The sequence below is a fragment of the Mycteria americana genome, chromosome 4, assembly GCF_035582795.1.
Source record: "Mycteria americana isolate JAX WOST 10 ecotype Jacksonville Zoo and Gardens chromosome 4, USCA_MyAme_1.0, whole genome shotgun sequence".
Taxonomy (NCBI): domain Eukaryota; kingdom Metazoa; phylum Chordata; class Aves; order Ciconiiformes; family Ciconiidae; genus Mycteria; species Mycteria americana.
This window is the reverse complement of record NC_134368.1, coordinates 10,249,249-10,275,456: the sequence shown is the minus strand read 5'-3', so window position 1 is coordinate 10,275,456 and position 26,208 is coordinate 10,249,249. Positions and strand designations below refer to the sequence as shown.

Here is a 26,208-nt window from a genome sequence, read left to right as displayed (position 1 = left end):
TTCACAGATGAGATCTCCTTTTCCAGGGAACAGGCAGCTGTGGAGCTGGTGCTCAAAGACAGCAGTAGGGAAGAGGCCTTGAATTATAACAGTGCTGCAGTGCTCAGTGAGAAAGGACATTAAATACAGTTTTTGTAAGTAAACAGGACTGCATCCAAGGAAAGCCTGACCTTGAACATCCATTTTTCCACTTCAGGAGGGAAAAAAACCAAAGGCTTCAAATACTGGCAAGTCAGAAGTAGAAATTCAAAGATCAAATCAGACGTTTTCCTATAAGTCAAAATCTAATTACCTCCAATTGCTGACTTAGAGATAGCACGCTATACCAGTACAGTGGGGTGTGAATAATTGGCTGAGATACATGTTTGTGCAGTCCTCTTCCTTAAAACAAACACAAAAGTGTAAGATTTGTAAATTTAAGAGCTATTGGCCCATTAATTTGTTTGCTTTGCTCACAGAGACAGAGAGCCTGCTGAAAGTGTCATTCCAGCTAGAAAAAAAAGTGATTACTTCAGGAGTTCAAATGTGGGGCTGAATATTGCACTTCCATGTCTGAAAGGTCCCCAGAGTGAAAGAAATAAACAGCTCATCATAAAGTCTGAATTATGGCTCAGCGCATTTATAATTGTATCAAGTGTGCTAATGGCCCTGAAGCAGAGACTAAGTGCACAAGAAAGCACCCATGCCTTCTGCAGAAAAACATAAACAGATACTAAAAGCAAAGGAGATAATAGGTTTAAAAATAATGCCCTGCAAATCTCCACCAGCTGAGTGATATTTATATAAAGATGTTTGCCAGATCCAAAAGCACCCGGAGGAGTACTTACTGTCACCTCCTCCTATCCACCAGTTTGGTCTTGCTGGCTCTCTGAGGCTGAGCACGGAGGCAATCCAATGCGCTTGGCTTCTCAAAAGTCCACAGAGACCACTGTTGATGAAAGGGATCCACTTTTTGCTCTTCCCATCCCCTGTTCTGCCTTGAGAGGCTGAGCCTGATTGTTGGCCACTCTTGCCTCAGAGGAACTGAGATGCCAAGTTCTGAACTGAGCCCTGCAGTTGTACCTTATGGGTCTGTAAGGCCCCATATTTTTGGATGCCAGTGTCGTAAAAGTAGTTCAATTCTCAGACAGCAACAGATGGAGCAATTCTTAACTGATGTGCATTTTCTGCAATGGTAATAAACAGTAGAGAAGCACTCTAACAACCCAACCTTTCTGACTAAATGAGCATCGTATTTCCCAATAGCTAAAATGTACTAGCACATAAGATGCAGTCCCTCCCCACCATCAGTAGGGACAATGCCCTCTCCTAGAACTGTAGAAGCTGGTCCCTTCTGTTTCTCAGGTTGTTGCAAAGCAATAGCTTAGGGTGGAGATGCTCCGGATTGCTGAGCTCTTCCTTTTCCTTTCTTCTGCTTCTGTAGGGACAGTGTTGGCCATGGAGGCAGCAGGATGGAGAATCCAGAATAGCACTGGCTGGCTGCTGTACACTGGTGGCAGTCCCACAGCTCTTGGAGTGGCCCTTTGCCTCCCTGACCTCCCATGCTGGGAGCACTGGCAGCATGGGGACAGTGTGCTGGTGGTCCATGTGCTTTCTTCTCCACCTCTCTGCCCCTCGATTTCTTTGTGCCCCAGACTGGCACTGTCCCCTGTGCACTGGGTATCCTGCTTTAGCTGAGGCCTCTAAGATACCATGGTTACTTATACAAACGATGTGGTTGATAAATCATGCCTGTTTAATATCTTGAAGGACTGGACTTCCCTAGCCTCATTGCTGCTGTTCTGTTCCCCAGTGACAGCACATGTTCTTAGTAATTTCTAGCATTTTCATTACCTCCCTGTATTTTGTCCCCTGAACACTGGGTTCTCCCCATCTATCCCAGGCATAGATTGGCACCTGGGTCACTTGGATGTAATTGCTTGTAGTACATTCCTCCACTGAGATTTCTATTCCCCCTCAACCACATTGGATCATTAATGAATCTGTTACTTAGATCGTTAACTATTATTTATGCAGAAACTCAGTAGAACATTGTCAACTTGAAAAATTGTGTTCCTAGGTGAAAGAATAAATTGTTGCTAAAGCTGAAAACATTGACCAAGTTTTCTTTTTCAAGTTCTTGATGCACCTGCCAGTAAGCTGAGCAGACACATGCCCCTTCCTTGCTGCACTTCCATTTGTGCTCTCCAGCTCAGTCCTTACCACCACTGTTAGACCCTTCTTAGGAAGAAATGTCAAAACCTAATAAAACCTAATTATTAGAACTGTGGAAAAAAACTATTTAAGATAAGTTTCCCTTTCTAATGACATAAACTTTCATTATCGCCTATAGCTGTGCTTTCCTCAGGCATTTTCTAGCAGTGACTCTTTCAGTCACAAAAGAATAAAGCTCCAAAGCACTGTGACTGGAAGTGTGCCAAGCTTTATTGACAAGGAAGCACCAAGGCTTTGGAGAACTATGAAAAAGAAGCCTACGGAGAGAGCGATACATTCTGTGTAAGAACTTATTCTAGAAAATACCCAAAGGGAAAAACAAGCTAGCCTTGAACAACTGTGACAGAGCCTTCCAGCCTCAGTGCTTACATTTCTGTTGAAATCTGGTGCGGAGAACTGATCAAGAAGCTGAAATCAATGAAAGACAACAATTCACAGGTTTCACACAGCGATGAGCCTCTGTAAATCAGTTAGATGGATGGGAAAAGGAAAGACAGGTGAAAGATTTGGTTGCTTATTTTCTGTTAGAAATGACTAAGAACTGGGTTTTCAAAATCCCTAAGAGAGAGGCAAATTCTAACTTTATTGTCATAAAAACTCACAGGGAAATGTGGAACTGCATAAAGTTAACAGATGCATGGAAACAAAATAATTGTCAGCAAACGTGAAATTTCAGCCTGGATATCTGCACATATGTGGTAGGCAAAGAGCCAGCAGGTACTGGAAAGACCTGGAGGTCCAAATGTACTCAAGACATTGACAAAACACATTACTGCAAACCAAAAATAAACCCATCTATGACTGACAACGTAATTTATACATTCACAGCCTCAAGCCCTTCTCATATAGTTTTTGAGTGATCAAAACATGCTTTAGTTTGGGGCAATCACATATATCTATGCTTTGGCTAGAAGCTCCTGTTTCAGGCACCTAGTTCCACTAAGGAGCTTACTCCCTTACAATTATCTTAGAAGCAAGGTAAAGGTATTGATTCACAGTACAGTTTAATCCATCCCAGAAGACCACTCCCAGCATCCCAAAACAGACCCTAAAATGACCATATCCTAATCATGCTTTTCCAGACTGTAAAGAAAATAAATTGTTTCAAGTCTAGCAAAGGTACAAATGCTACCATTTTAACTTGCAATAATACAAAGAACACTTGTTTTCCAAGAAAATTCATCAACTTAACACAGCTTAAATCCCACTGTGATATGCTTGGACCCTTATTCCCAATCCACAATCTTATCAGTGCCCTAGAAGTGGACCCTTTTAAGGAGATCCTAAGGAATGCCCCTTCCATCTATGAAATGTGCAGGCTGAGACAGTTGTTGGCTTGTTCAACTCCTCACCACAACTTTCCCAGCCTCAGTTTCCAGCACTGCATGCTGAGTTTGATGGGAGTCAGCCTGAAGCCCTGCCCTTTCACACTTCCTCAGACAGTCCTGATGGATAAATGTGGGTTGCTGAGTATAGTAGCAACTGCTTATCTCTTCACTTATTAAAATTCATCTTTAAATGCTTCACCCCCCAAATTTCTCCAAGTTAGAGCTCCAATCCTGCTTTTCTAAATATTTTTTGAAAGAATTGTCTCCAAGGAATGGGCTGGAGCCTTTCTGTTTCCTTCGAACTTTCCTAGCCAAAGCATTACCTTTTTCAGCGGGGCCTGGAGGATAGCTACAGGGGCCTATCAATACAAATCCCTCTGACTCGCAAGCGGCGTTTGCTAAAACAGCCCTGCTGGGGTTCCCAGCTCACCGCACAGGAGGGCTGAGCTACCCTTTATGCTCCTCTAGCTCTTGTCCCCATGAAAGAGGACCTGCTGGAGCTGCTCTGTGACTTCAGCTGGCCTAACTCTGCAGACCAGTAACAGTGTAAAATGAAGTGTCCCACGACACTGTCTTTAAGTGGGAAAAAGCTGCTGGAAGCCACATTCAAATCACCTTTCCTGTTCTTGTTAGTGCCAATATTATAAAGTCCCAAACAATTGTTCTTGAAATGCTGTTTACAAAAATAGCATTTGGATGGTTTGCATGCTGCATTTCCGTCTGGAGCGAATCTTTTTTTCAGTGGTTCCAAACACATGGGTACATAATGGAAAAAACTGTCATGGCTGGAATAATGGCACCATCGAACAGAGAGCAAAACTCACTAAGCGGTGAATCCCAAAGAGCACTGAGCCCTCGAGGTCCAATTTTGCAAAGCTGTTAAGCATGGATGTATGTTGTTTTAAGCAAGCTGCTATTGTAGCACCTTGCAAGATTTATTGTTCATACTCCAAAGGTACATATCGATTCCCGGGATGTGCAGAACTGAAACAGTTGTTACAGAAAGTATATCTAGAGTATTAGATCTGGAGCATTGTATCTTGGTTCACTGTTCCATCCAGTTCCTCTATCCAGTCTCTCTACCTTTGTTCATCAGTATCCCATGCACAGCTATCCTGTCTTGCTTTTCAAGCAAAACTTCTTACAGCATCTCAAAATTGAATTGATTCCAAGATCACACCTAAGTCCCTTGAGCTCCACAATCATTTCCTCAGGAAACATTTGAGAAGCCATCTGTGTGTGCAAACCCAGTTTCTGCTTTTGCTTTATGAGGCACATCAAAAGGCAATTCAGCAAACTGTGTCCAAGCCTACATCAAAATGCAATGAATGACGTGATGTGGAAGCAACCTTTGCCTGATTCACCAGACTAAATTCATCAGTAGCTGAACTCTGAGAAAGGTGATGGAGTTCTTTGACTACAGGCTGCAGGGGTCTTTGCAGTAGCATAGGACTCTTCATGCTCTATCTACTCTAATAACAAAGGGCAACCCATTAAAAATCTCAACTCTCTGGAGTTATCAGCTTTTCAGATTTAATACCATTTCTGCACTATTTCCTGCTGTAATTTCCAGCTACTTAAAGTTTGAAAAAGTTTGTGACTCAAAGTTTGAAAACTGGCACCAAATTAAGAGAACCAAAATGGATATATTAATTTTGTCTTGTGCTTTTTATAAAAATCCCATGATTTCTCCTGCAGTGCTTGTGATTCTGAACTCCTGGATTTGGCAGAGCAAATAACCTGGCAGATTCTGTGACTGACAGTGAGGTTGTAACGTGGTGGTTCCCATGTAATTTAATCAGAGCCATGCTATTGAGATAACATAGTAGCAAAGTGCATTTTAGGTCTGCTCCTTCCTTGCAAACAAACCATACACCAGCATTATACTGGAATCATCCCAAATTCTGCAATATGGCTGTCTCAAGATGAAGGGGTGGCTTTGAGCAATGACCGTCAAATACTACAGGGCTGGGGTTTTATCAAAGGCTGCTGGAAGCCAGCTCAGGCCAGGGGAATGCCCTTCCTAAGGGGCCAAACCCAACTGCCTCAGGCAAAAAGCAATTGGGGGTCTCCATTCCCACAGAACATCAAGCCTGCATATGCTTTCCTCCCATTAACACACTGGTGTTGGTTTCTTTCTGTATCTTAAGGTATGTACAACTCTCTGCCCTTCTGCTCGGGCTTTGCATTCACTTCATGAAGGACGGGCCCGAGGGCAGTTCTAGTCCCCAGGCAGTCTGCTGAACATTTGGGGAAGTGACATGTCCAGGAAAATGGCTGGTGACAAACATCTGCCATTTTGTCCCCCCTGCTCCCAGATGCCCCTCATGGATCAGTGTTTCAGAGTAGTGTTTTCGTGCCCAGAGGAAGAAATAGAGGCTCTCACCAGTGCCAGCAACCTCATTCTCCGGGGTAGAAGGCCAGGTCCTCAGTGTGGTGATAGCATGGCTGTCCTCCGCCCTGAGAGTCTGCCCACTAGTGGCCATTTTGTCCACCCCTCTCACAGGTGCCATTCTAAGGGTGTACAAAATGGCGCCTGGTCTAGGGCACACAAAATGGCGCCGTAAGTTCTGGACATCCAAATACAGCACCTCGGAAGGCTGGTTCTCTTCACTGGGTATCCCTTTTCATCTTGTGCTTTAGGAAACTTCTGGGGAATGCCTCCTCTCAGGCGCATTTATGTGTATCAAAGATGTGCAGAATACAGCTGGTATCAAACACAAATCTGAGACTTCGGTTTCTGAGTTTTTCTTAACCGATTCGTGTATACCTTGACATGCTTCTGTGTGCTACAGTGGCTGCAGCACATCTTGCAGTGTACAGCATTCTGCTCTCCCTGCTCAGAGCCCAGGTAAGCCATGCTAGTCAGCCTGCAAAACGTCTCCCTGGCAAGGGTGACAAGCCTCCGTGACACGGGGTTCCTTGAGGGAGGTGCTGGTGGCTCATCCTCCCCTCCTTTGAGTGCAACAGCACTTTGTCGGGGGGCTGTTCTCCACAGACCCACTCAGTCACTCGGGCTGAAGTGGCTGGATGCTTTCTCCAGGTTGTCAGTGCCTGGGAGGAGTATATGGGCGTCCAAACAGCCAACTCTTTGCCAGTCTTAACCAGAAAACCTCACACTTGCTAATTCCAGACTATGAATTTGATGATAAAGTTCCTGGCTTGATGTACATGAGGTATCTGGTGGCCTTCCATGAATAAACTGCAGGTCTAATGGCAACTAACCTTGAAGAGGCAATACAAAAAACTTGCTCACGTGCCATGTACAATGAAAATTTTAAATGGACGTGGTATAAATCAATCAGACCTCATGTCAAATGGAAAGGAGCTAAATGCATTTTTCCCAAGTTTACCATATTTGTCTTCCCAGACTTTAGCCACTAGTTTGATTTTTTCTCTTGAGTGTTGCATGTTTGCATTTGTTCTTAAAGAGCTGGCTAAGGTCCAATACCCATTAAATCCATTGAAGGCCTTCATTTACTTCCAGGTCCAGATCCTCTCAACAAATGCTGAAATGAGACTAACTCAAACTCCACCACAGTAAAATTGTTCATTTCTGTTATATAACTGTATGTATGGGAAACAGCTAATTATTTGCAATGAAGAAGGTTTTAAATTTTGCAACTACTCCTTGGGGTTTTTTTTTTGCAAAACAATGAAGCATTCTGGAGTCCCTTCAATCCATTCTTCAGAATTATTTCACAAACTCAAAATAACAATTATTCAATGCATTATTGGGCATGGAGCAATTTTCTGTTGCAGGTAATACACAGCAGTCTATTTAGATGCAGAAGATCATGTTATGATGGGTCTTGCAAGTCATATATTAAATCAAGTCTCTGAACAGAAATTTATAACCTTCTCCTTAGTCCTCCTTTGTGAATGTTCATAGAATAACCTTGGTATTTCCTTGCTGTTGCCCATCTTGGTATTGAAACTTACTCATGTGGTTGCTTGGGGAAAGGGAATATAAGAAACATAGTTCAGGAAGATGCATCAGAAATATGGACCAGAATCTGAAATAAAGTTTTTTCATTAGTTTCCATGTAGGAAAATTGGTGATTTTATAAAATTACTTAAATGTGTAACACTCACCTCTCTATTTCCTGTATAAATTATCCAAATATTAGTTAAACAGGCAATAGTTAGACAGACACTAATTATTTGTATCTTTGACATGAGAAGTCATACAGAGCTATGATATCTACAGATTTCACCTTAAAACAATTGTAACTCAAGGATTTTGCTATTTTCATATATAAATTACGTATTTATTTTTAATACATCCACAAGTGATACACAGTGGTCTGCATTCTTCGTATGAAAAGAGTATTCCTCCACTGAGGAATTTGGAGGCCAGAGGTGGCAAAGGAAACATGGCGTGGACCCCAAAGCACCTGAGTGGCAAAGCTGTATCATAGCTCAAGAATTCCTGGTTTCCAAATTCTTCTTCAGGCTTATACTATACTTAACTGCTACTGATGAGCAGTTAAGTTATGAATGTATAGCATCCTTTACAGTCTGCTATACATTCAAAACAGTTTGTAAACAGTTGAACAGTTGAGAACGCACACCTGAGTAGTGAGATACAGGCACAGTTTCTTAAGCAATTAAAAAGAAAAGGAATTAAACATCAGAGAAGATATACTTGTTATCATTATTGTGTCTTTGCAAAAAAAAGTGTAGATCCATAGTGTTACCTCGCCTTTTTCATTTATTTATATGAATGAAATCTGACGTAAAGAGAATCTGTCCTCTTAAGAAGTGTCATTCTGTCCCCATCTATAATGTACAGACCAGTAAAAGCAGGTTGGTGTAGCAACAGTCAGAAAACACACATATATTCTGTAATCAGTGCTGCAGACACCATCTATCTTTAGTACTTAATGCTTTTAAGATGATGAATACCTTCTGCACCACTACAAAAAGGCTAGGCTTCTGTTTGTTATTTCACGTGGTCAGTACTTAAACTATGGATTACATTTTATCTTGAAGCCAACTCATGATCAGCTTGAGAAACAATTTATAGGATCAAATTTCTTTAGCCCTCAGTCCCCTGTTCTGTATTTCTAGGGATAGGGCACAAGGGCTTTGCTTTCCCCAGGAAAACCTTTTACACTACAGTAAGGGAGCTGTAGGAAATCCAAAAGGCAGTTATTTTAGACACACACAGAGTAAACAAAGCGCTGTGTTAGTGTGAAACAGGTCTGAGTCACCTCTTGCGGTTTCCAGTGAGTTCATGAAGAATCCCATGTGGGCATATAAGGGTAGAATTTGGGCCACACTGTTGAGAAAACTGCTCTGATAATAATTTCAGCATGAACAAAAACATGGAGTTCAAAGAATGCATTCAAACAAGCCAGGCTGAACAAAAGGTCCATCATTTACTGGAGACTTTTCTGCAAAGAGCTATTGCATGGAAAACATAATGATGGATGTAGTGAACTGAAGCTTTAATAATGGACATTAATGAAGATCATCAATGTTCATTCTTTTTTATCTGCTAGGGACAGGGCTGTGTTTACACACAGACAGGCAAGCAGGTACTTGCAGTTCCTCGCTGTATAAAGCTCCACCATGGATGGCTGCTCTGTGTTGCAACTGGTCCTTTTGTTCTTGCTTCTCCTCTCCATCATCTTTGAACTCAACAGCCAACTGGAACTACATGTCTCAGGGATCCAGTTGTCTCCCCTTTGCCACCCAGCTCAGGGATGGATCGGGTGAGACAGATTTGAGGCAAGTGGGCTCTGGTAAGGTTTACCATGTGCTTCAGTCTCCTCAAGAATGATGAGAATGATGAAGTGGTTTTCTAACAGCCTCCTTGTGTTTCTCATTCCTCTCCTCTGGAGTTCAGTGAAGGAAGATAATAACTTCAACTTCTTTTCTAGCCATATACATAGAAAACATAACATAAGCACATAAGCTTGTCCACGCTGGGTTAGACCAAAGGCCCTCCTAGTGTGGGATCCTTCTCCAGCAGTCAACAAATTATCATGAGCATATGGGGGGAAAATGCTTTCCTTCCTTTGCCCGTGTGGAGATGCAGAGATGCTGAGTGCATGTTCTGAACAGAGCTGCAAGGCCTGTTCAAGGCAGAGCCAGAATCAGAAATTGGAAAATCACGGTGTCTTTTTAGAAGTTTAGCAGACAGACCCATCCTGCTTCATCCATAGCTGTCAGAAATTATTTATTCAAAATGTTTACTAGAGCAAAAATGAGGCTAAATATTTTATACGTATATACACATTATACATACATATACCTATTTGCAACTGATATTAGTTTTCCACCTCTATTTAACTTTTGCTGCCAAGAACACTCTTTAAGTGAGTGCTGCCTTTCTCCTTGGCTAGTAAAAGCACCTGCAAATTAGTTTCCCCTTAATTTTCAAATCGGCAAGTACCAGTTTGCAAAAGATGCTTCCAGCTCTTCCATATTTTCTTTGGGAACAAGCATAGCACAAAGCTTCCCTGAGACTTTCCATGTTCTGCACAGCTCCAGCTGAGGAGCACAGGGGTTATTCACAGCCACCTTTTCCATCTGCATTTCATTGCACAGCTCTCAAAAGCAGGTTCTGGAAAGCTTGGAAAATTCACATGCCATGCTTGATGAGCGTGGGGAAAAGAATCCCTTCTTTTGCACCAGTGTGCACAACATCTCTGTGCTCCTCGTTTCAAATCCTGTTCCTGATACCGCTGTGCTGGCTTTGTCTGCAGCACTGCCCTCATTCAAAATGATTGCAGCCTCCGCTTACCATGCACAGCATATAAATCCTTAGGAGGCTGCAGCTCTGGTTTCTCCGTCAGGAGCACCGATTTGCCAGGAACTCAGCCAGGCTGCAGAGGGCAGGTCTCTCTTTTGCTCTCCACATTTGCTCCCCTTTTCTCTCACTCACTGAGTCCTGGCCAGGGAAGGACTAAGCAGAACATTTAGGCAAGGGGGTCTTCTTTCCTGTCTGCCAGGAGAGGCAAAGGCAAACTTTCTGCCTTGTGCCAGTTCCAAAGAAAAAACATCCTTTGTGCTTCTCTGCCTTGGGAAAGGCACAACAGCCTCAGAGCCTTTCTTCTTTTAAATTACTTTTGAACTAAACTGGAATTCCTGTTAGCCTCCTTCAGCACAGCAAGTGCTGTCTCTGAGCAGGGTGAGATCTGTCTTCTGGTAGCAAACAAACAGCCAGCATCAGCCCCCTCCACAAGTCCCACTGCTCCAGAAGGAGGTCTTGTCTCTGGGTACCAGCCTGGGGCAGGTGAAGGAGGGGGTGCAGAAACCACATGGCTACTCTTAAGGGAACTACCTACACACTTTATAACTCTTGCTTAGAAAATGGGGAATGTATATTGGATGCTCAGATCACCCAGGAGTTACCTACAGACTAGTTCTGGGTACAAAGATATAACTGATTTCTAAATACGAGATTTCCATCTGGAGAAGGTATCCCACACAAAAATATGGGCAAGGAACACCAGCCCATACACTAGCCAGATTCAGCTAGCAATACTACTACTTAACTTTGATGTTACCTAACAGGAATCTTCATTACAAGCAAGATAAATTGTGTTCCCATTTTTCAGAATGAAATCCAGAGATATGTCTTCAGAGAGTTGTCCTGACACTCAGTTCAAAATTACTAACTTAGAATACACACAGAATTACACCCCAAGAAGGCATTAGCTCAGGTATGAGGAGCTCTGGAGATGTGGAGATCATTACCAGGATTTATCCATCACCTTGCCTACTCAGAGATAGCACCACACTAACATGATTATACCATTTCTCTTACAGGGAGGACTTGGCTGTGCATCTTACAGCCTACCACTTGCACTCCACCTTGTGTACAAATGCCATGTGCCCAGGGCTACCTGCAGCAGCACTGCACCAAAAGAAAAGAAGACACGGCTTGGTTTCAAAAGGTCACGAGAACTGCCTTGGCTCTGCAGCTCCGCAGTGCTGGAAGTGTTGTGTGCAAAAACAGACTTTCTGCTTTAAGACCTCCTTCAAATAAATCCTTTTGTAAAATAGACAGTTTCTTCTAGTAAGTGGAGACTCAAGGGGGTTCTGAATTTAAATTAACTTCATGAGCAACAATAAATTAAAACTATCTAGCTCAATTTTTTTTCTTCATGCCATCCAGCAATTATAAGGAGCTTTATCACAACCACCAAGTACAGAGTATGGGGTCCTTAAAAAAGCTCACAAAAATCATTGCAGTACTTTCAATTTCAAATAAGAGTGAGTTTGATTTTATACTTCAGCAAATAAGAATACATTCATAAATTTAGCCCAAATACAAGTTTTCTTTATTTTTGTATTCAAAATAGCAGTTTTTCTCTGTGGATTTTCCACCTAATTAGAGACCAGATACTTATTAATGCATAAGCACTATCATTTTTCAAATCAGTAACAAAGCACACCAAATACTATAATGCATCTTGCCCTTTTATTGTATTGTATTATAGACAAAGAGGAATACATACAGAATAATCACTGCCATCACAACTGTAAAGTTGCAGTGTCACTCTGATCCCTTTGGGAGTCAGAGAACATCCACTTGTCTTTCATTCCACCTTTTTATCGTAACAAGCTGCGTATATCAAAACTCAACTGTGAGCAACCATTTTTCTAAATAAAAACACAGCCAAAAACCAGTGCTTGCTAACAGGACTTTGCAAGATTCTGTAAGGTACCAGCAGAATAAGCATGCAGAATAGCAGTACAAAACCATAGACATGCTGCCCCCTGAAAAGGTGAGCTGTGCTGGAAAGTTCACAGGTTCAGTGCTGGAACTCTATCTCCTGCAAAATGCCAACTCAAAATCTGTGCATTACTTTGGTTCAAATCTAAGTGGGAGTAAAGTAACCTAAGGCTGGTATTTTGCAAAGGAGTTGTGTTAAACCTATTGTTTTATCTGTAAAATAAAATATGGTCTATGATAAGAACCTCTATTGCTTCCCATCAGTCAGTTACCAGTGCTACAGTGGGGTGTATTGCCACTGGAAGCAATGTGTTGCTGTGTCATGCTGCTTCTCTTTTATACAAACTAGGTCCTGATGACCTATAAATGGTTTTTCTAGAATACTGCAAAGGACAAAGCAAATTTCCTACTTGAAATGCAGGTGCAAGGAAGCTTTTCCTTGCTGAGAACCACATTCCTTTCAAACAACTTTGGCAGAGTATATGGTAATATGCTCCTTTGTGTTACTGAGTATGACTGCACACAAAATAATATGTTGGCAGTGGGTCACAGTTCCCCATTTCCCTGTGCCTAACGTGGTAGATCAAATGGGAGACAAGCAGTTTGGAAACATGCAGATAGCTACCATTGTAACTTACTGAGCAGCCTGACAGCAAAATATCAGCCACTTTTGGGAAGACAGACATATTAAGAAGAATTGGTAAAATGACTTTGAAAACCACTCTTGTTGATACTGCTTCCATGCTCTTGTTTGTATAAAAGTTTCTAGCCTGTACATAGATGCTCTAGCTGATATACAAATCTCTATTAATTATGTTTTGGGGATGATATTTTAAGCCTTATGAAAAATCTATTATTATCTACAAGAACTTTCCACTGGGGCCATTTTCTGCTCTCCTCCCCAAAACAAAGGAAAAAAGGAAAACAATGAGAAAGGATTTGCTATTCTTTTTCAAAGAGTAACAAGGTGCAATCTTGTCCACTACTACTACAACACTGCCTAAATTGTTTTGTTCTCTCTTGTCTCACACTGACTGCAGCAGGAATATTCATACTATCAGCACGGTAACCCACCGCTATGGAGTGTAAAGTCCATGCAAGAGCTATGGACCATTTTGGTAGAACTTAAATATTTCTCAAAATACAATTTGCAAGAGACTCCTGGGCACACAGGCATTTTGTAGGCTCTCTGCCAAAATTCTCTGTAGAGGGCAGTTTGAGTGGTTCAATCCAGTATGTGATTTACTTAATGAAAGACACTTCTCCAGAACATTTTGGCAGACACAATCAGTTCAATTGCCAGGCGGTATTCATGTGATTACAAATGTTACTGATCACATTAGATACTTAATAAATCTCTCCAAAAAGATCCCAGCTACTGTGTGGCTCTGAAGAAATTAAACTTGTGATACAGATTACTGTGTTTGCCGTGCACTGGACTATTGATACAGCTGGGAACAAATACCTTCCTTGGACTGCCAAGCAATCAGCGACAACTATTAATTTCTAAATAAAGCTATGATGCTTGTTTGTAAATGTTTAGCTATGCGTCATTGCAAAGGAGCTTCCTTTCATGTTAGGGACACATTCTACCATAAATATATTAAAGAATTCGACTTCACTGACTTTCACAGATCTATGGCAATTCCCATGTGCTGAGGGGTTGGCTGGAGAGTCCAAGGAGAATTTTTGGCTTCAGATACCAGAGAATTGAGGCGCTATCCTTACATAAAACCCATGAGCGAGACTTCGGCGCTGTTTCTTCTGTTGACATTTCAGCAGATGCAATATCGCATACAGTAATGATAAAACACATCAAAGCAAAAATGATCCAACTGAGCTGTACCTGTTTGGATAAAAATTGTTTTCCCTGTGGTGTGGCACAACTTGCACTCTGTATCTTCCTGTAATTTATTGAACAGCATTTTAAAAATGAATAAATGTCCATTGGCCAAATCGCAGTGCTCATTTCAGTGTATCGCACGAAAGCAATCACACAGGCCTCTCTTTTCCGCTCTCAGGAGGAGGGTTTCTGTCTGCAAAAAAACATGAAATCAAAGAACTGAGTGTATCACTTCAGAAAAGTATATAATTGATTAGACCTAATCCCTCCGCACAGCTGTAGTCAAGGTGCTTTGCTGAGTGAAAAATCATCGTTATTAGTGCTGGTTTTCATCCAGAAAAAGTGATGAAATAAGTATATTCAGAACCGAGATGCATGGAGAGTATTTTTATAGTTTAAATGTTTTCATTTTCACAGTTAACTTCTAGGGAGTAGGCTGTCAAAATTATTAAAGTGTCCTTTATAAATGCTGAGAAAAATTCCACTTTCAACCGCACTGCTCTTAATTCCTTCGCAGTGATTGATGGCTTCCTGTTGACGATATCTTCAGTACTGTATAATTTAATTGCGCCAGATAGCATGTGCTGAGGAGCCAGTTGTGCTCTCAGTTACACTGCTGTTTCTCTAGAATTACTCTGAGTTCAATCCAGCTGTCAGTCTAACCTTGTTGTCTGAAACTCATAATCTTTCAGGGCAGATATAGACTTGAGTTTGTGGCTCCTATTTTAACCTGAGTTAATTTACTGACAGTTGCCTTATTATCAACTCCATTTGGAGCCATGCCCCCAGAACTCCATCAAAAGCTTTAAAACCATTCTCTCTATACATAATTTAAAATTACTTGCTCTTGTTTTTGGAGCGTCTTAGTGGAAAAGCATTTCCAACCTTTTTTTCTCTGTATCTGGGGAAAAAAATTAACTTCAGATCCTCAAAGATATTTAAGTATCATTTATTTAATTGTGATCAAATAACTTAAATCTTTTGTGGATTCTGGTCTCACTCTTTGAGAAACAAAGGCTGAATTTCTGAAATGGCACCATCATTTCAAAAGCTGAGTCTCTTGCAAGACTCAAAATAAAATTCTTGGTGCAAGCAAATCACATTAGCAAGTGCAATTGTGACTGAAGAGAAACTTCTTCCTGAGCATATCTTGTGGTTTTCACCCTGTGGTCTGTGGTCCCTTAAGTAGTTTGTAGACTGACTTTGAAGAGTTTCTTGAGGGGAAAAAACGTTACCAGGCTTAAATTCACCATGAATGGGCTTCCCATCTGCACTGGAAAAAAAACCATTAAAGGCTGAAAACCACTTGTTAGCAAATTACCTAAAAGCTCTGTGAAACAACAAGGTCTTCAGCCTGCTGATGTTCCGCTGACATGATGCCTCCTGACAAATTAGAAACAGCAAAGGGCTAATGAACAAAGACATACACTTTCCAAAGGAGTAGCTGGGCACTTCTACCTGGGGACCTGCTCCACCAAGCTCTGCCTTGCTTGGCCAGCAGTACCTCTGTCCCCCAGCAGTTCCCACTCTCTACTACTCATTTCGTGTTCTCAGACTGCAAGCTTTTGCAGGGAGAGGCTGTTTCAGAACTGCTTTTCCCCTCCCCTCCACAGCCCTCTGTCCTTTTCAACTCAAACTTTTGACATCCACCTTTGCATTAAAGAGGACTTGTTCACTTTCCTTGTCTGCTTTCACTTATCGGCTTAGTGCAATGGCAGGCGTTATTAAACACTGCTCCTCACTTGCACAATGCAATCCTGGATGAGTGAATGCTTTCATTGTTGGGAGCCCAGTAGAAATCATAGAATCATCTTAACATCAAACAGGCTTATTGGATTTCACTGTAATGCCAACAAGCTGTCGCTGTTACCACAAACCCTGCCTAGGCGTCACTCATGAGTATTTACAGGCAGGAAGAGCAGCTCTGGGAGCACTTAATTGTAAACTGAAAGACTATGAAAGAGAAGCATCAATTACAAAAATTAATTGCGGCCCCGTTGGCATTGGCTTAGGAAGTCCCTGATAGGAACGGTCCTGCATGGGGCTTGCCCTTGTAACAGCAACTTTCAAGACTCAGGAGTTGTTGAAGTTATTTGTGAGTAAAACTTGAGAAATTATAGTTGGTCATCATGAGCCAAGCACCAGCGGTTGAGTAAGGATATGGAGGCTGTACCTTTCAGAGAACAGAAGGCCACAGTGTGCCATTTGTAGGGCCCTGGCCACTGCATTTCACTTTAGTATCTCTGCATCATTCAATAATTTGTACTTAACTAAAGCATCTCTTCCAGAAAGGCCTTTGGAGTCTCAATCCAAAGGCTGGAAAAGATAGACAGTAATATTCCCTTTCATTACTAGTAGTATTAAACTCTGACAGTTGTCAAAGGGTGGGTGATGTTCCAGATAACTGGTTACGTTTCTTTTGGTGATGCACTGTTCCTATGCCCCTTGTTCTGTAATACTGCGAGCTGTCTGAATCAGTGCCTCGGCATCTCAGGCCTGTCCATGTCCTCACAGAAACAGAAGCTGATCTTGCAGCACTCTGGGACCAGCTTCTCCCTTTATACTCTGCCTCACCTCTTATAAGACAGCATTGCTCTCTGATGGGTTGTATTCTCACTCCACTCTCCAAATACAATAGCCAACACAGATATGTCTGAATATCTCTGTAAGTGGGATTAAGGAATTGTGCTGCCTCTATTGCGTTAAAAAAAATCTTCCCAGTGCAACTTAGAAATTTAGTACCTCCTTTAACTTCCCATGTAAAGTCTGGTGACAGTATAAGAACCAACACAGCTGCGATTGCACATGGTCTTGCTGTGTCATGCGTAGGTACAAAACATTTCAGCTGAACTTAATCCAAACAGGTGAAACCCTGCTATCCACCAGAACAGCCCAGCACAGCTGCTGGAGGTAAAGCCCCTCTATTCACAGTCTATCACTTCACAGATATTTAGTATTACGCTAGTGCATGGGAAACTTTTGCAATGTAACCAGTACTGCACTCAGAGTTCTGCCCTAATCAGTTTGCTATTGATAGCTCAAGAAAGCTAAAGTCACTCCAACCTTATTGTGTGGGGCCCTACATGATTGCCCAAGGTCACAAGAAACCAAAGGCAAAGCAACATAATTGCCCTTCTGTGTTATAGTCTGAGACACATAATTGATTTACATCTCTTTGGTTGACTCTGCTGTGAATGACAATTTGAGCAGAGCGTGACTTTAGAAGAACAAGGAGCCCTTCTCACCTACCAGCAGAGATGGCACTGGTCGAAGGCACTGAGCAAGCACCTAAAGGAACTGGGAGGTGTGGCTGCAAACTGGTTTCACTCACCAGAAGTTGCTTTACTGTCATGTTGCCAGTGTTAATGGTGCTGTTAGGGAAGGAGAGGTAGGACAAGACATACATGGGGGGGCTTTAATAGAGGCGAGAGACCTCCTGCCTCTTGCAAACTTCAGACAGCATGGAAACCACTGTGGTAAGTTCTACCCCAGTCAGTGTTTGTGCATATTTATGAACCCACATATATATGAATTGCTAAAATCAGGGCATTTAACACAGCCGCATTTCTGGTTCATTGGGACCTCTGCAGCACAAGACCGGCATGTGAAGTTGCAAAATGCTCTGTGTGCTGTGATAACTACCCAAGCAAATGTGCTTCCCCCTTTTTCACAGAGTATCGATCCATGAACAAGGAATATACGTGCTTCCCTTTCCTCTCTGCCAGCCCTGCCTGCCACCTTCTTGCTCTCTCATTCACCTTCTGCTCCTGCCCAGTGAACAGTCAATCCACAGCTTGGAAGCAATGTTGTGAGATAAAGAGCAAATCATCTTTCTTGTTCTTCTCTCCTTCATACATCTTCTTTCCTTCTCTATTCGATGCAGGGACTGTCTGGGGTAATTCCTTAGCCTGTTATGCAAGAAGTCTGACTAGATGATCTTTAATGAATCTCTCCAGCCTGTGAAAAATAATCTGTACTTGGTACAATCCTATTTGCTGAAATGGAAGTGAGTCAGCAGAGATGTCACGTCTGCTGTACACAGACAGGTAGACCTGGCCACTTGGAGATAAAGGCTAAGTAAAAGCATTTCTATAGAAACACATACCCGTGTGTCTAGATTATACGCTGTCTTCTTTAAATCCTGCAACGCCCTCTGCATGAACTCAAATGCATGGCAGTCAACACAGGGACGACCTGGAAAAAGGTACAGAAGAAGACATCACTGTCATAGCAGGAAACTTGGAGTGTGGCATTACAGAGAGGGAATACTCAGAGACCTTGCAATGCCAGGAGAAAAGCCATTTTACTGGGCACCTGCATCTGCCTCTGTACAAAGTTAGGGCTGTCTGTGGACAGGGCTGTATCTATCCTTCTGCAAATGTGTAAGGACCAGCAAAAACACAAGAGCATTTTGCTGCATGTGCTTTTCTGAACATAGCCCAGGCTTGATTCTGCCTGGTGCTGTGTGCCTTCAGCCCCCAGCCTCTCCCCTTAAAATCTCAAAACTTCGCAGACATGGGTTAATTCTCTGAATTAACTCTGAATTGATGCACTGAAAATAGCAGTTTGCAGTAGTTCAGAAATCAGACAGGCAGGTCTGTTTTTACAGGAGCTCTTACAGAGCAGCTTGGCAAGGGACAGTGCAAGATCTGTATTTGCTTCCTTTCACCTGCTGCTGTATTTTTTCTCTGCCAGGAATGCAAAGCATCCCACTGGCTCTGCAGCTGGTGCTAGTGTGTGTGCACAGAGGGGCAGGGCAGGGAAAAGGCAGAGGAGGAGGAAGGGACATGACAACAACTAAAATGGCTCACTTCTGGACCGGGGCATTTCTGCTCTGCTAGGATTCACCCTGCACTCATCTCAGGCCCTTTCATTCAGGCACAGAGTTAATGAAGTGTGGGTTTTCAGACGAAGAAATTGCATATACTGGAGGAGATGCAGGGGGAATGGGGAGAGAGGACATTCTACACTGATCACAGAGCTCCTATGTTGGGGGCAGTGCTGAAATCCTTGTGCACAGGCAGCCACTTGTGCTGCTCTGACAAAGCAAAGAGAGTGCAAAGCTGCCACTGAGATAGCTGGGGAGCTGCCCGGAGCCAGAGAGCTGCCATGCAGCACGGCAGCACCCCGCGCCTGGCACCCTGCTGCCAACACACACTTCGGAGTTGGGCCTGATGGAAGGGAGCAGCCAGAGTGTTTCTTGGTCCCCAGCAAGTCTCTTAGGGGCTTTGACCTGTTCAGGAGGTGTTTCGCTCCCACCCATCCTCCTCCATCTCCTCTCCATGCAGCTCACATCTCAGGTAGACCCAGGGATCAAGCCAGGAATTTAATTCCAGGGGTACAGGGAGATGCAAAGTCCCCAACTCTGTAAGAACAGCATCACTCACAAAGATTCTCTCCAGGCCTGAGAGGAATAGCAACAGGATGGTTTTGAGCACATTTTAAAGACACTCAACCCCCTCCTGTTTTCAGTATTTCAGTAATTTAATTGTTTTCACTTCAGATCATGGAGCAGAGCCCTTAGAAAGAACCTGCATCCTCAGTCTGCTGTCAGCAAATCCATCATTCACTTGGTGCCATGGCCTGCTCCTTCGTCTTGCTGTGGTCTTCTCAGAAAGCATCCTGCCCTGGCTCCACCTCAGTGAAGTGCTGCATACCCTGAAGTGCTTGTCACTAAAGTGTTCTCAAAATCAGAACTTGGAGAAAAAACAAACTATGGGTTGTAAATGCATGTCTCCTGCTCCAGCAGTGTGGAGAAAGCATCTTTTAGGAGAGCCATGAATTCCATAGTCAATCACTGCCTGCCATCCAGGAAGTCTCCCCAGGCCCTCATGAAGGCCATGGCTGTGTGGGATCATTCACTGGTATTTATTGCAGCCAAGAGCTCCTATGTGGACAGGGAAGTACTAGTGGGATGGCACAACCATGCCAAGTGGTTATTTCACTTCTGCCACCCCTGTGAAAGCAGCTGCCCTGGCATCAAAGCAGCTTCTGCAGGAAAATGGTGGTCACACAGAGGACACCTGCCCATGCAGGATCAGCACATGCAAAGCTTCTAACATGGCAAAGCCACAGCGCAGATGTAGCCATTTCCACCACATAATGGAAATTCACTCTCTAATATGGTTTCCGGGGCTGTTCTCCTTGGTGCAGGGTCCTTCTCCAGGCACAGCTACCTCTGGGTCAGGTTAGGACCCCTGTCTGCTGGGAACTAGCAGCCCTGCAGTGCTGGCAGTAGGAGAGCTCGTGTGATTCCTCCAACCAGCTATATCTCAGGATGGGACATACCATTTTGACTTCCAGCGGTGCAGAGAGGACTCACTGAAGCAGCAGCACTGGCAGACGAGAGGACAGCTGTACCTGGGAGGAGGTGATGAGCAGCTGGGGAGGGGGCTGGCTATGAACTCTTCCACCCATGCAGCCCTGCAGAGCATGCATCTGTTCAGCACTCTGGGGACTGAACTAGGGCAGTGCTGATCTCTCCGTCAAGCATCTTGCCCTAGCACAGAGCAACCTGAATGCAGTTCCCCAAATAAAATGGGGCAATACCCCACTACCTGGAAAGCCTATAGCTACAGTTGGATTTTTACCAGGAGAGCTGCCCAAGTCTTTACTCTAGCTGAGCTTTTAAACTATTATAGTAGCCAGACTCTCACAGTAGCCAATAGTAGATACTTAAGGAAGATATAAGAATAAGCCTCTAGCAATGTTTTTCTAGCCTACCAAGAGGTTGGAGGATATCCTGAGTCTGGCTAGTGTTTCTACATCCGATAAGCCCTCCATGAATTTTTCTCACATTAATTTGCGCCGTTGTTTCCTGAATCCATGTAAACTTTTGGCAACTGCAGCATCCTGTGGCAATGAGTTCCACAGCTCAGCTATTCACTGTGTGAACAACATACCATTCTTGTCTGCTCTGAAGTTAACATCTTTCCTGCTTTCATTTCCTGCCTGCTGCTTTCATTTCCTGCCTCTAATTTTTGCACTGAAAGAGACAGTTATTAAATACTCGCCATCTTTGTCCCACTTATGACTTTGCTGCTCTCCATCATTCCCTGCCTCAGTGTCTCCTTTCTAGACTGAAGAGCTGGGCTGGTAAGCTGGCCTATCTGGCTGGACTTATTCTCTCTTCATGCTCACAGTATTTTCAGTAGGATGTCCGTGGACATTTTCCCAAAGTAATGATGTCTAAAGGTCTGTTTTCACAAAGGTTTTAAACAAATCTAAATATATGCTGTTGCCAATAGGAACAATCCCACCCTGCTTTCTGTCCTTGGCTATGTGTTCTACCCCTTCCCTTGCTCACAGCAGGAGTGACCATACAGTTGCTTGGTCAGCTGGATCGCTGACTTTTTTTCTCCAGATCAGATCCTGAATGCCCAAGTTCTGGGGCCAGAATAAGAAACAGGCCAAGGACAGGAGGATAGGTTATGGGGAGGAGAAGGGCAGAGGCAGAACAGGCTTACATCAGCTTAAAGCAATCGTGAAACCAAACCTTAAGTCACATCATAGCAAAGTACAGCAGAGTGCTATTAATTCCTTGCTGACAGCTGGGAACAGACTATCATTCATAGGGAGACTTAACAGGTTTGTGGATTAACATAATAAGAATTATCAAGAGTCAGCTATAATTCTTTAAATGGGTCCTGTCAGCATGAAGACTGTATGTGTCTTTGTGTTTGGGGAGAAGTGGGGGAGGAGAGCTTAAAATATGCTTCTTGGCTTCTTCTTGGTGAAAAACTGTAACTGAAAGCACTGTGGAAGTCTAATTTACTTTCCCTTGCATGCACATGGCGTTTACTCTTTGTATTTCGTGCACCTTGGCTAATGAAAACAGACTGACCAGCTTCTGTTCTTCAAATTCCTCATTTCAGCTTTCACAGTGGGTGATCTGGGCTATAAATGCAATGGGAGGTTTGGAAAATTACTCAATTTTTTTTAGTGGATTGCACTGAACTTTAAAGAAAATAATCCACAAACATCACTAACACCACTTCATACTTGAATAGTCTTTTGCATATGCAAAGTGTTGTGTATAAAATATAAGGACATGATTAATCCCTGCTAATTAGCATTATTCATAAAAAGCTGGGCCTGGCTCTCTGACTGGCAGAAAGTATGCCAAGTGGAGAGCAGGTGATGATACCCCAAGCCAGATACTGGTGCCACACACAGGGCAGGATCTCTCTGCAACGCTAACAAGAACTCTGACTCACTCTCATGCTTCTCTCCTGTGACTCCTGCACCTCCCACACTTGCACGAGAGCATTGCTGCCCCTCTCCTGCTTGTGGTGCCGCAGGAGGGATGCATTTCTCCCACCAAGTGGGAGAGAGAGGCTGTAGTGCTGTGTGGTCTGTGAGGGATTGCTCCTGCTAAAGGCATATTCCCAGTCCCATGTCACACACCTGGGAATAGAGAAAAGCATCGAGCACCACACTGGTCTGCCCTGCAGAAGAACACTTAGTATAGTCCATGTACATGATATATCCCTGTCAAGAACGTGCACTAGAGCCCCCTTTTACTCCCTGGGTCATCCAGGATCCCACAGCCACTATTTTACCCGGGCTGACAGTATGGACTTAAGTGCCAGCAATAGGGAAGGTGTGCGCATGTGCTGCGGTAGCACTGCCCTAAAATGGGTCAGTGCCCAGGAGGATCAACTCCTTGATGAGAAATAGGCAGCAGAGCTGACATCAAGCAGGAAAAGATCCAGGAATGTCTGTACTAGATCACATCAAAGGTCTGCTGGCCCAGTGTCCTCTCTGCCACGAGCTACATCTCTTGTAGTACATTAAATGGGTCTAGGAGCATTCCCAGGCTTTGAGAGCAGGTGGCATGGGACAGCTCATCTCTGGAACAGTAAACTTTGTCTTCCAGATAGGCAAATGGCCTCCTGTCATGGACAAAAGTGTGCCAGGGACCATCCTTGCAGGTTACTAGTCCAGTCATGTCCGCATGCCAGGGAACATCCATGGGCACTGGTTATAGATGTGACCTTCACAGCCAACAATGGATACCCACGAAAAAGCACAAGAACAGAGCAAGTATGAAGGGATGTGTCCCCACAGACCCTCCCAGGCCTCAGGAATATGCTGAGGCAGCTCCTGAGCCAGAAGAACTGTTGCTGTATCTAACAGCCCTTTCTAAGATTTTTTCCTTGAATTTACCCAATCAGTTCTGCAATCCCATGAAACTTTTAGCATCCACAGTGTCCTAAGGGAGGAGTTCCACAGGCTATCAGGAGGAGCCCTGATGGGCAAAGGAAAGTACCTGGAGCACTTAGCAGCTATGCAGCACTCTCTCAACAAGTGGCTGATTAGAAACATCCCAAGTTCCTTGTTGCTTTAAAACTCTGTCCCTACAGCAGCACAAAACAATTTACGATTCATGATCAGCTGAGAGTCTTCCTCCTGGCCCGGCCTCAGACATAAATACCATTATGCATTTGTAGCAATGCTACCAGCCTCCATTACTGAGGGCAGAGCAGCATGTCTCTGCAGAAATACTGGCCACAGAAACACTGTGACCTGCCCTTCATTCCTCACTCTCACATGCAGGAGTGAGACAAGACAGGGAATCTTTCTCAAGGGCTCTTCAGGGGACTTAGTAGCCTGGCCACAGGATATCAAAACCATGAGACAACTCCTTGAGATCGGGGTCAGAGACCCTGGCCAAGAGTTTTGTTCTACAGATAAATGGGAGTTTCCACTACTCAAGCAGAACAAGGAATCACCATATACGTTTTCCCAAAAATGTGTTGATTTGCCTTTGCTAACACAGACACACAAAGGGCATGTATAATTTATTTTTCAAAAATTATTTTCTCCTTGAGGACACAAAATGGACTACTTGCCACAAAACTTATTAAAGTTAATTAATGCCTAGAAAACAGACACACAAAATAGAGATGAGGTCTGTTTTAGAACAGACCAAAACTTAGCGCTAATAAAAAAAGAAGAGAATGGAAAAAGAAGGGAATTCAGCATTGAAGTCCTGTAGAGACAAATACACATAGGTGTATCTGAAAACTACTAATGGAATTATAGGAGAATAAAATACAGTGACTAAATCAGATCTTGTATTAAATATTTTGGTAGTCATGTAAAAAGACAGCTGTGATACAAAGTAAGCATGACTAAGAACTAGAGATTGGTTTGTATGCAATTACCTTCCTTTTTTTTTTTCTCCCAGCGGATATTTTAAGTTTCTAATGAGTGGCTACTTCCTACTTGCTGTCACCAAAACACCCTGAGAACATTGACTCCATCCTCTAATATCTTTGAACTATTGCCTCCTTTTCCAGCTGAGAAAGTTTAACTAGATACTTGCTCAAAATGCCAGACGAAGCTAATACAGAGCTGTGATCCAAATTCAAGAACTCCCAGCTTCATGGCATGCTCAAGCCAGTCTGTCACATTTATTTATTTTTTTAGGTTTGCAGAATAGCAGCAGGATTTCAGAAATCTATATATCTTTTACAAATACACTGTTTGGGTCAACTTCCCCTGTGTCAATCTATAGTAGTTACAAGAAAGTTGAACTGGACCTATTGTTCCAACCAAACACTAAAATAAGCAAAATGTAACACTCTAGCAGAAATAAACACAAATTTTCTTCTAACAATATCCAGACTAGCAAGGACATCATATGTATTGTGGCAAATCTGGAAAAAAAAACCTCTCGAGAAGCAGATCTAAAAGACCTACAATCAAAGAGCTTTAAAACAAGCTCCAATGAAAATTATAGTATGCAGTTAGTATTTTTTCCTAACTACCTACTAATCCTTTGCTTGCCTGCTGTTTTTATAAGTGCTGTTTTCATGTGCTTTGCTGACATTTACAAATTCATCGTTACTCCCTCACTAATCAGGCAACGCAACGTTCCCCCTGGAGCTTAAGGTCTGTGTGGCTGCTGTGGGTTAAGTGGAGGAAAGCAAGCAGGACGCGGTGCAGCAGGAGGGCACGAGAGCACGGGGCAGGTACATACTTTCTGCAGGAATGACACTCCCAGAGTCCTGGCCGGCCCCCACAAGCCTCACGCTTAGCAGGCCAACCACCGAGATGAACGGGATCGCCACACGCATCATGCTCCAGACAGACGGCAACGCCATTACTCTCATCAATAATTCAAGCTTTCTTCCCTGCCTGAAACGAGGAGAAATAGTGAAAATCAGCAGTTTGCTCCCAGCACGCTCCCCACAAAGGAGAGGACAAGACCTGATAAGCACAGACCCACACGCACACGCAAACCCACACGCACACATCACTGCAGCGACACGCCAGGGGCTTGCGAGGCACCCCAAGGACCAGTTTGCTAAGTACCTGATCTTTCTCTTCGCCTGTGTGCCAGACCCTTGGAGCAGCTGTAGCGAGCAGGCGAGGCTCCAGCAGCCACTCTGAGCATGCGTCCCCCCCGCATACCCCCTTCCCTGATTAGGGTCATTGCCATGGAGATTTGCTATAGCAACACTGAAAAATTGGAGCTGCCAAGTGGAGAAGAAGATTTAAAGGGACCACAATGTGGTGGATGGTCGCTGCTGTACTCCTCTGCCTCCACTCCTTGAAGGCCATGAGCTCTCCTTGGTGAACACTGGCTGCTGCCACCCACATGAGAGGGTCTTAGGCAATTTTTGTGTTTGTTGCTTTTATTCCCAAAGGGACGGTGCTGAAATATGCAGCTCCCATCCCTTGCTTTAGCTATAACTCAAAGTGAGATTTTGTTCTGGGAGGTTCAAATGAGATGAAAACTCAAAAGTTTGCTCAGAAAAATAAAGATGCAGGGCCTGCTGATGGTGCCCTGGGCTCCTGGGCAGACTCCGTTATCGGCTTCGTTTAACTACACTGAAAACGAAGCCTTGTGGACAACAGCAACATTGGCACATCAACCAACCAAGAATATGGATCCTGCACAGCATCACACCAGGTAACCGTGATAACAGCCCAGCCAAAACCTATGTACCGCAAAAGTTTAAGGAAGCCTGCTTCAAGCTCAACTCTTGATCTAGGATTTTGCTAATAGGCTGTGTCTTGACAAAGCTCAAGCATGAGCCCTCCTGGATAGGAGATTTCCGTAAGGACCTGGCTGAGATCAAATGTTCAGAAAGTGGAGCTGATACCTTTTGGTAAAGAGA

General features: G+C 43.4%; 1 protein-coding gene across 2 annotated transcripts; it reads right to left on the bottom strand.

The window, feature by feature from the left end:
- Positions 1-13,941: 13,941 nt before the first annotated feature.
- Positions 13,942-25,212, bottom strand: LOC142408590 (NELL2-interacting cell ontogeny regulator 1). 2 transcript variants are annotated; one of them, XM_075499160.1, is made up of 3 exons: positions 25,065-25,212; positions 18,183-18,271; positions 13,942-14,270 (listed from the first exon to the last, which is right to left on the bottom strand). In XM_075499160.1, the coding sequence occupies exons 1-3, from the start codon at positions 25,195-25,197 to the stop codon at positions 14,205-14,207; spliced, it is 288 nt and encodes a 95-aa protein (XP_075355275.1). In that variant the 5' UTR covers positions 25,198-25,212; the 3' UTR covers positions 13,942-14,204. The 2 variants fall into 2 exon arrangements, 1 of the variants encoding a protein (XP_075355275.1); XR_012775349.1 differs by lacking the exon at positions 25,065-25,212 and adding an exon at positions 20,366-20,444 and having other exon boundaries at positions 14,237-14,270.
- Positions 25,213-26,208: the final 996 nt, after the last annotated feature.